This window comes from Pteropus medius, unplaced genomic scaffold, assembly GCF_902729225.1.
Source record: "Pteropus medius unplaced genomic scaffold, Ma_sr-lr_union100, whole genome shotgun sequence".
Classification (NCBI taxonomy): domain Eukaryota; kingdom Metazoa; phylum Chordata; class Mammalia; order Chiroptera; family Pteropodidae; genus Pteropus; species Pteropus medius.
The window spans coordinates 2092001-2102201 of NW_024354875.1; the positions used below are offsets into that span (position 1 = coordinate 2092001).

The following is a 10201-nucleotide window of genomic DNA, read 5'->3' on the forward strand; positions in this document are numbered from 1 at the left end:
GAAATTCAAAATATTATCATCTTTAATAGCAGAGAGAAAACATTGGATTCATTAAAAAAAAGGATGTTATAAAAATGAAGCAACTTATAAAAAGAACTTTTAGAAATTAAATTTAAAAATCACTAGAAGAGATGAATGAGCTGAGAAAATCTCACAGATGATATGATTCAAAAGAAAACAATTTTAAAAGATTGCCAAGGAAATGAACAGAAAGCTTGTAGAGGATCAACATAGGAGACCTAATATCCAACTAACAGGAATTCCCAAAAGATAGAAGAAAGAAGCACTTGAAAGGGCTTTAGAGTACCCAGAACAATAAATGAAACCAACCTCCACCTAAAGCAAATCATTATGAATTTCAGCAATCAAGGGATTAAGGAACCAGAAAGTCTCAGAGATGCTAAGCAGGTGACACATGAAGAAAGAATCAAGAATCAAGATGGCAGCAGAATTCTCATTAGCAATTCTGGAAACTGCAAGACAATGGACTAAAATAATATTCAGAACAGACTTTTATCCTTACCAAATTTGTATACAGGTGTGAGGATAAAAAAATAAACATTTAAAAAAATACATGAATGATCTTAAAAATACATATGCATGCCTTCTATGAAATCTTATTCAGGAGGCTATAAATAATGTGCTACACCAAGATGAGGGAGTAAAACAAGAAAGAGGTATACGTGAAATCTAAAACGTGGTGTCCGACCCGGTATGGAGGTCATGCTTCAGATGGTCAGGTCTAGAGGCCTAAAGTAACCAGAGCTAATCAGAGCCGGAGAATGGAAGGTTCCAGGAGAACCTCTCCAAGAAAATAAAATGGAACTGATAAATTACCTATAACATATAGTTTCGTAGAGAGTTTGGGAAGAATCGGTAATGAAGACATACAAAATCCAAGCAAATATATATATATTTGAATGACAAGGCAATAGTTGTTTATGGGGGGAGGTGTTGCACAGGAAAGAAATTGTAATACATTACATGATTTAACTGTAAAGAAATTTAGATAGTCACAGTAATAACAGTACCTATGTAAGTAACTAGTATCTATAGAAGTAATCTATCCAAAAATTCGTCAGAGGGTAGGATGGAATAGTTTGAGGCAGGCCAGAAGTCCAGTCTAGAACAATTAGAATTGCTGGATAGAATACCAAAACAACTATTTGAAAAAGCATTAGAGAGTTACAAAATCAGAGACTTAAGGTTCTTAAGACAGTAGAACTTTGGAAGTTGAGCGCTATCGTCGTTCTTTTCTGGGGGTATTTGCTGATTCTGGTAGCAGAGGCTGAAACTCTGGGCTCGGCCAAGGCCAAAGAATGGTGCTATAAGCAGGGAAAACAGACAAGCTTGTATTGTCATGGAGGGCTAGAACCTTGAAAGGCTCCAATATGCACCCAGTTCCCCCTCCCAAGATGTTTGGTAAAGTTGTTCACGCCAGGAGGCTGGAAGAACTCTGTCAAAGTCTCTGAAAAGCAGAGCAGAATTACCTACAGGTTCCCCATTAGGAAACAGTGATGACAATTATGATAAGGTCTATTTAACATAAAGGAAGAGAGCTGAAGGCCCTGAAGGATGTGGAGATCTGGCTACAAGATCAGTGGTCATTTTGTCCTCTAAGAGCACTCATTAATTCTGGACACAACTAGAGGCTGAGAGTCTGGACTTGGCAGAGGCAGAGGATTGTGGCTAGAGGACAAAGAGCTAACAGAACTTTTGATGGTCATGTACGGTTCGAGGGCAAAATTAGAGACTTCAAGGAGATAAAATTTCAGTTGTCTTTTTCAAGTACTTTTCTCAGTTCTGAAAGTGCATGAAGCAAGAGACTGAAAATATGACAGAGGGATTAAAGAGGAGAAAAGACTACTTGAATGCAGTCTCTCAGTGGAAAACCCTGGGTGTCTTCATCTGGGATCAGGGCAAACCAGAGATATTTTAAACCTTATAAAAAAAATGCAAATGCATCTTGACTCACTTTATGTCCTAATTCGCTTCAGTAATCCACCTCATTACGTTACCTGCCTAAAAGAGGAAAAGGGAGGCCACTCAAATGTGGAAGATGACAGCATCTAGTGGCTCTGTGTCTTGTGTACACAACGTCTGGCATTCAATAAAAAAATAAAATAACTAATGTCAAAAGACAGAACTATGGCATGAAACCAAGAGAAAAAAAGGTAATGGAAGCAGATGCACAGATGATCCAGAGATTGGAATTAGCACACAAAAACTATGATTAAAAGCACAAGAAAATGGATGAAAAGATGGAAAAAATTAGAATGTTGAATAATCCCACCAGAAAATTGAAATTCACAAAGATAATCAAATGGACATTTAAGAGCTGGAAAAAAGAAAAAAGAAAAACAATTTCTTAAACTCGGTGGAAGGATTTAGTCAAAGATTTGGATACAGAAAAAAGACAAAATTAGTGAATTGGCTAACTAGAAGACTCACGATTCAATAGAGACTATCCAAGTCAAGTATAGAAATTTTAAAATTGGAAAAATCCAGAAAAGCATATAAGGAATATGTGAGAAACAGCCAAAAGTTCTTGTTTGGGGAGGGCAGAAGAAATAGTTAAAGAGATAATGGCTAAGAATTTTCCGAAACAGATAAAAGACATCAACTCACCAATTTAAGAAACTCTGCAACCCCACCAAGATAATTGCAAAACAACAACAACAACAACAAAACAAATCTCAAAACAATAAAATCTGGACTCATTACAGTATAATTACTAAGAAAATAATATCAGAAGCAGCTAAAACTGAAACCAAACCTCAAGCCACAAACTTTGAAAAATGATGGTTCATCAATCAACGATCTTAAGTTTCTGGTGTAGTAGAGCAGGATTAAAAAAATAACTCAAAACCCTTCAACCCCCACTTGCAATATCACTTTCTGTTGATGAAACTTAAAAGGTGGAGGAAGCAGTTAAATGTTATGAATCACAGAAGAGAGGAAAACACTGTAAGAATTGATTATGCAAAAGTAAAGGGAAGAAGAAACCAAGGACTTATTACAGCGCAGAAACTGCTTTTGACTTCAGGGAATTTGCTGATTCCAGAGAACCAGATGCTCAGGTTGACAACCTTAACACGTAAGAGTGACGTGAACAAAGTCCAGAGTCCACCTGGGGTGGAGGGTCTAATGGGAGTCCAGACCATGACCATCACATCTTCGCAGTGACAATAGAGTAGATGACTCTGGCCTGCATTGCATTCCCAGTGAACCCCTTGGGTGCCTCCAAGTGCTCTCAGACCCTGACCTTGCGTTAAAGTGTTCCCTGGACAGGCACGTGGGCATAGCAAACAGAAATCCTTTCCAAAAGCTAGTACTTTTACCGCAGACCTAAATTTCACCCACACATAATTTTTTTCAAATACAATTAGATACACAGTAAAAACAAAACAAAACAAAAGAAAACAACAACAACCCAAAAAACAAGAAACAAAAACCAACAAACCCAGCAAAATATAAGCAAAATTACTTTTGTGATTAGAGTGCACACGAATTACCTTCTTCCTTCTGACATATATTCTTGGAGAGTCAGGCAGAAGTTCTTCCTGAAAAATAAGAAGATCCAAGTAGCTGGTTAGCCTGTGTTTCTGTTTAGTGAGTATGGCTTTTTCAACCTCATCATCACTGACCCACAGTCAGCTCAAACCAAGGTGAGATTAGTGCAGAAGCCCGCAAACGCAACTTTAACCAAATGATCGAGGACAATAGCCCTAGTGATAAGTCAGGTTGACATCTCTCCTGATATGATGTGATGAAAAGGGTACTTTGATATTCTTTCATAAAACCTAATTATGAGAAAAGCCTCGAGATGAACCCAAATTGAAAGACATTCTATAGAATGCCTGACTGGTACTTTTCAAATTGCCAAGGTCATGAAAAATGAGGGAAGAATGAGAAACTGTCACAGACCACAGAGAATAGGTGACAGAATGACTGAAAGCAATGTGGTACCCTGGATTGAATTCTGGAACAAAAAAAGGGACTTTAGTGGAAAAATTGGTGAAATTAAACATGTCCGTGGCTTAGTTAACAGTGATGTACCAGTGTTGGTGTTTTGGTTTTAACAAATGTACCACAGTAGTGTAAGAGGATAATGTCACAAGACATGAAACTGGTGTGCAGTACACTGAAACTTCTGTAATATCTTTGCAACTTTTCTGTAAGTGTAAAATTATTCCAAAATAATAGTTTATCTAAAAAAAATTATCTATTTTTTTATCTAAAAAAAATAAAAACTCTGATAGTGAGAACAGCAGAGACACTAGAAAACAGAGTGAGGAATATCCCATACATTGGAAATATCAGATGCCAACTATAAAACTTCTTTAATGTGTATAAGTTTTCATACTAAGAAAGGAAACCTACAGCAAACATCATCAATAATGGCGCAATGAGGAAAGCTTTCCCTTTGAGACTCAGCTCAACATACAGATGATTACTATCACTACTTATATTCACTGTAATACTGGACATCCTGGTCCACACGGCAAGACAAGAAAAAGGAATAAATGTAAGGATGAGATCTGAGTAAACAAAACTGCCCTTCTGTATACATCATATAAATTAATATATACATATATATCTCCGTATAAGTCATTAGAATTTAAAAGAATTTGGCAAAGTTTTAATTCATTTTTATATCTTAGTAACCGGTAGCTAGAGAGTTAATTTTAAATTATGTAGATTTAAAGGTATCAAGTCTCTATGAATAAATCTAGCAGAAATATATGACCTCAAAGGAGAAAAATACACTTTTTATTAGAAAATATTTTTAATACTATACAGACACCATATTAGTGAGATAGAACGATACCATGAAGATGTCAATTCTCTTCAAATCAAGCTATCGATTCAGTACAATCCTAAAAAAAATCCCAACAAGATTTTGACGAGCTGGTTCAGAGATACAAAGGGCCAAGACACTTTGAAGAAGAAAAGAGGACAGGATGATCTACTCTATCAGATATTCAGAGTTCATATGAAGCCGTCCTCACTATGACAGGATGGTACGACACAAGGAGAGGCTCTCATTGGTCAATGGCAGAGAAGAGAGAACACATGTGGGTAGCACTGCAGGTCAGTGAGGAAAAGAATGGTTAGCCCAACAAGGGTGTCCTCAGAAAAACCGCTAAGAATAATGACAGGTTCTTTAAACTGTAGATCAGCTGGGAAGCAATTCAGTTTCAGTTAAGACAGGAACTGTGAAAAAAAAAAAAATCGCCCCGTTGAAGACCGTACGAATCAGAGGTGAGGGGAAAGCTGCCGTAAAATGGAGGAATGGGCTGTAAAACCATGACAGGCGCATGAAAAAGAAAGCGAAGCAACCTGGGAACCAAACAACAGACAGAATCGATATGGAGAAATAACCCAGAGGATGAGCAAGACATCACCAAAGCAGTTAACATCACACAAAAACCTAAATGAATAAAGCAACAGTGTGCAGATGGGCTGAAATAATAACAAAATGTAGCTTTGAGTGGAGCTTGCAGAGCTGTTATAGCAAATTAAGACCCCCTTTTCAAAAATAAACACAATGAACTTTAGAGATTATAAAAATAAATACTAAAATTAAGATAATTGTCATGGAAGAAAAATTTGAGACCACTGTTAGGAACAGAAAGTAAAAAGCTAAAGAGAGAAAAGGTTAAGGACAGATAAAGCTGTGAAGCCTAGAGTTGCCCCAATGGAAGAATAGTTTTGCCTCCAAATTAAAAAAGAACACGTTTTTGAGGATATTAGAGAAGACACTTTCCCTGAAATAAAGATAGACTTGAATCTGCCACTTAAGAACACAAGGATTATGGTTAAAGACAGTGTGTATGGAATTCACCAGTAACTTTCAGCATTGTTTTATTTATTCATAACAAGGGTGCATCTACCTCAAATCAATACTATAATGAATCTACACTCTAAATTACAAGCTTTAATAAGATAGAAGTCACCATAAACAAAATTAAAAGATAAGGAAAGTATATTTATAACTTTTGGAATATTTAGCAAACTCTCCCTTATCAAAGAAAAGGCGATCACCTCAACTGATAACATTGACAATAAATAAACCAGCAATTCACTGAAGATGCAATTTGAATGGCCAATAAACACAAAAAACTGTTCGACATCCCATGTAATCAGCGCAAATTAACTAAATGAATCTCTTTATCTAACACCTTTGCAAAATGGCTGTTGGAATATGGTTCACCGCATTCGCTACTGTTAGGAGAATATCTTGGTTCAGCTACTTAGAAAGGCAGCTTGGCAGGGTTTATAACAACTAAGAATTAGAACTTTTTGCCTCAACAATTCCACTTTTTTGGTTACTGACACAACACAAATACCTGTTTATATGTAAAAAAGAGAGAAATATATAATTGTTTCTATCATAGCTTGTTGGTAAAAGTGAACGATTGAAAATGACCTAAGCATCTGTCAGTGGGAGAGAATGGTTTAAAAATTATGATATATCTGATTTCACTTATATGCAGAATTTAAGGAACGAAAAGAACAAACTAATCAAAAACAGACTCACGAATATAGTGGATAATTTGATGATGGACACGGGGGAGGGGGTTTGGGGGGCTGGGAGAATGGGGTGAAGGGTTAAAGAAGTACAAATTAGTAGTTGATAGATGGTCACGGGGATGGGGAGCACAGCGTAGGGAATGCAGTCAGCATTAATATGTTGGCTAGGCGGAGCGCCAGAGGAGGGAGGGAGCAATTGGGAGGATCATTTAATGAACTATATAGATGTCTAACCAATGTACTGTACACTCAAAACTAATTAAAATAAATAAATTTAAAAAATTATGATATATCAATTCCATGGAGTAGTATGCAGCTGTTAAAAAGAGTGAGGAAGATCTATATGTTTATTAAAGTGAAAAGGTCTCTGACATTTCGCTATGTGAATAAGTGAAAATGCAAAATGGCATATACAATATAATTTCATTTATTAAAAAAACAAGACACATGTTACATATTTAGGAAAATAAGTTAAATGTGTAAATGCATAGAAAAGATAATGAAGGCTATGCCCTCGACTCTCAAGACCAGAATTGGAAGCTGTAGGGGGATCAGTGGTAAATGGGACTTTTTCCCTCTATACGCTTCATGTCGTTTGAAATTTCATGAACGAGAATGTAAAATATATTTTTTTGTATTAAAATAATTAAAAAATAAAACTTATTAAGTTAGGTTATTTCTGACCTATTACTAGAAAAAAAGGAATAGGATTTTTAGCCTTTTCCTTGTGAGAGGTATCATCCATTTCAGAACAAAAAATCAAAGCAAAAATAAAAATACTCAGCCTGCCCCTGTCTTTGGCATCTTAGTCCTTTCTCTTCCTCTTACTCCCTTTATCAGGATCACTGGAGGAAGGACCCAGACCCGCAGCCAGAGATAGGAACAGGCCTAGAGCTGAGCCAGCCCCGGATCGGTAGGAGAGCACAGCACTGTTTGCACACAGCCTGATGTTTACCCTGAATTTTATATTTGCTAAAGTACCTTCTTTAAAACGACCTAAGAGAAGGTAGAGGAGGCCTGAGGGAAAGAGAGGGTTCAGAGGTCACAGGAAAATAACAAATCGCTGCCTCAAAGCCTCAGTAGGGACAGCCAGCCGACTCCAGATGGGCCCCCAGCCGAGCAGCAGCGTCAAACAAGAGTCCTGTGGGCTGTGACAAGCTGGACTCTCACGCGCAGCTGTCCTGCTGCTGCTTAAACCCGATTCCCTCATTACATAGTCCTGCATTTCATTACCCTGCCTGTGAGTGTGCTTGTAAAGCAGGCTTAAGGAAAAGGTTTAGATGAGTGTCTGATGACAGACACTAAAGCTGCAATGTGACCAGAGAGAAAGTTACAGGGAGATAGACTGACCTGCTGCTGAGATCGCTGCTCCCACCAGCCATCTTCCAGCCCTGGGTCCCGTCTGGGCCCCGTCTGGGCCTGGAGCCTGGCCTCCGATACCTGGGTCCAGTATGGCCTGGGTCCTGATCAGGAAGTCTGTGAACGACTCACGCAGAAATGGCTCCACCCAAGAGGGGAAAAGAAAAGTGAAAGTAACTTTCCATGTGCTGTTGGACACCGTCTCTCTCCTCCTGCAGCTCCTTGGGGGATCTGAGCCATCTAGGCAGCAGGAGTGGAGGACAAGGCGTGACAGTCAGAGCCTGGAGGCCAGGGGAAGAGGACCCTGGAGGAGGGAGAGAGTCAGCTCCCAGGAGTCCCCGTGTTTGTGCAAAGACACCAAAAACAGGAAAGTAGCCCGAGTTACTGGGCCTGGGAACCTGGAGAGCAGGAGAGGCTGTGATTGAGGAGGGACACAGGGCACAGGACATGCCAAGGGGACTGGCTGCCTAAGCTTGATCAGGAACAGCTTCTGCTCAGACTTCAGTAGTGTGCTGAGTCTCCAACCTGGGAGACCCTGTGTGGACCAGGGATTTGTCCCTGAGCTGAGGCAGCAGCATCCCAGACCTGAGAGTTCAAGGGCAGGAGGAAGCGGCAGCAGTAGTAGCAGCCGTTGGGCCAGAGGACCGAGATCCTCGGCACCTCTGTGGATGCAGAAATGGAGAGCAGGCACCAGGGACCTAAGTGGATACGCTCGAGACCTGCTCCCATGTCCCCTTCTAGGAGACGGCCCATCAATCAGCAAGACTCCTGGTCCCTGCTGCCCTCCCTTCTTTCTGGGGAGACTGTCAGACTGGGCATACAGTGGAAGGGCGAGTCTGCTCCTTGGTGGATCTCTCTGGGTCCATCCTGCCTGCACAGGCCAGAGCTCTGTGCTTCTCCAGGTTCAAGTGCACAGGGACAGCGGCCTGTGGGATGCAGGGTGTGTACGGTTGATTGGAGCAGCCTGAAGCCTTGTGACTAAGCCCATTTCTGGGGTTCAGATTTAGAAATCCTAAGCTGGTATTTTGAACTCCATCTGTCTTGTCTTTTTCCCTGTCATTTGGTTTGGACCACAGGCGAGGGAGAGGGTGCCCTTTTGGAGGGCCCACTAACACCTTAAGAGGGGTCAAGCACATGGATATATGTCTCTCTTTTTGAGTTCTCCTCCGCTTGTGCCCCAGAAGGGTGGAGAGGTGGGAGTCACAGCCCCCTGCCATGGCACAGGACAATTATCCCACGTGTTGCCTCCGTGACACTTGGCGGCAATATTTCAGCTTTCAGGGGCTGGGGTGAGGCGGAGCCCCGCTTCTCCCACTTCATAGAAACTGGGCTTGGTAGTGGTAGAGCTATGGACGCCCGAGCTTTCCCACAAAGTGTGTAAGAAGCCAGGGGGATGGCTGCAGATGAAAGGGAGTTCCATCTATCAGCGAGGGGCATGAATTCGTGGAACGGGGATGGGAATAGGCATCTGGGCAGAGGAGAAGGAGATTAGAGTGTGAAGGTCGTGAGGAGAACACCGGGGAACACAGGAGAAGGTCTGGGGGCCACCGCGAGGAAGCCCACAGTCCCACGCAGCCCGCGTGGAGACCCCAGCCCACAGTCGCCACCATCACTCACAGCCCTTCAGTTAGAGCCCTGGGCTTCGCCTCAGGGGAGGTTAGTGACCCACACCCGCAACCGAACGAGGTTGGCTTCCCTGGTCCCCTGGTTATAGCGATAGTCAGACACACCGCACTCCCGCCACTCACTGAAACCACCTCACGCTGCCCTCCCAGGGCCACCCGGCTCCAGGAACACCGTGTGGACACAAGCCGAGGAGATAGCTCTGATAACTCAAAGACGAGCTTATGACCTGGACAGAAAGGTCTGGGTCTGAAGTTGTGAGGGAGGCCCCGAGACTGTGGCCCCTTCCATGCCCTCGTGGCCCCGAGACTGCGGCCCCTTCCATGCCCTCGCAGCCCCTCTGTTTCCCAGAGAGCTCCCTTCTGTCTGGGAATGCCAAGGTGACCTTGGCCCAGGCCCGAGGCCTGCGTTCCCAGCGGGTGGAGCAGGGAGTCCTCTTGAGGTCCCCTCCAGGCATGCTGATTTTACTTGAAGAAGAGTAATTTAAAGCAATTAAATCATTAAACAAGTTTCAAAAGTAGATGGCAGAGAATAATTTTTTTTTTTTTAATTATTATTATTTACACCTACAGCACCTGGTCTTCCTAGGTGGTCTCCCATCTAAGTACTAACCAGGCCCAACCCTGCTTAGCATCTGAGATCAGATGGGATCTGGCTTGTTCGGGGTGACATGGCCGTAGCC

The 10201-nt window shown here is 41.6% G+C and overlaps 1 protein-coding gene and 1 pseudogene across 3 annotated transcripts in view; both read right to left on the minus strand.

The window, feature by feature from the left end:
- The window catches only part of SP100 (SP100 nuclear antigen), a 33189-nt gene extending 25081 nt beyond the window's left edge, over positions 1-8108 (minus strand). Inside the window, exons 1-2 of one of the 3 annotated variants that reach the window (XM_039855677.1) lie at positions 7888-8108; positions 3516-3563 (exon numbers count right to left, since the gene is read on the minus strand). In XM_039855677.1, the coding sequence (XP_039711611.1) occupies positions 3516-3563; positions 7888-7919 (80 nt within the window). In that variant the 5' untranslated portion in view covers positions 7920-8108. The remainder of the gene's footprint in view (positions 1-3515; positions 3564-7887) is intronic. The other 2 variants (XM_039855676.1, XM_039855675.1) reach the window with 2 other exon arrangements.
- A 1974-nt stretch (positions 8109-10082) lies between these two features.
- LOC120597255 (uncharacterized) lies at positions 10083-10201 on the minus strand (annotated as a pseudogene).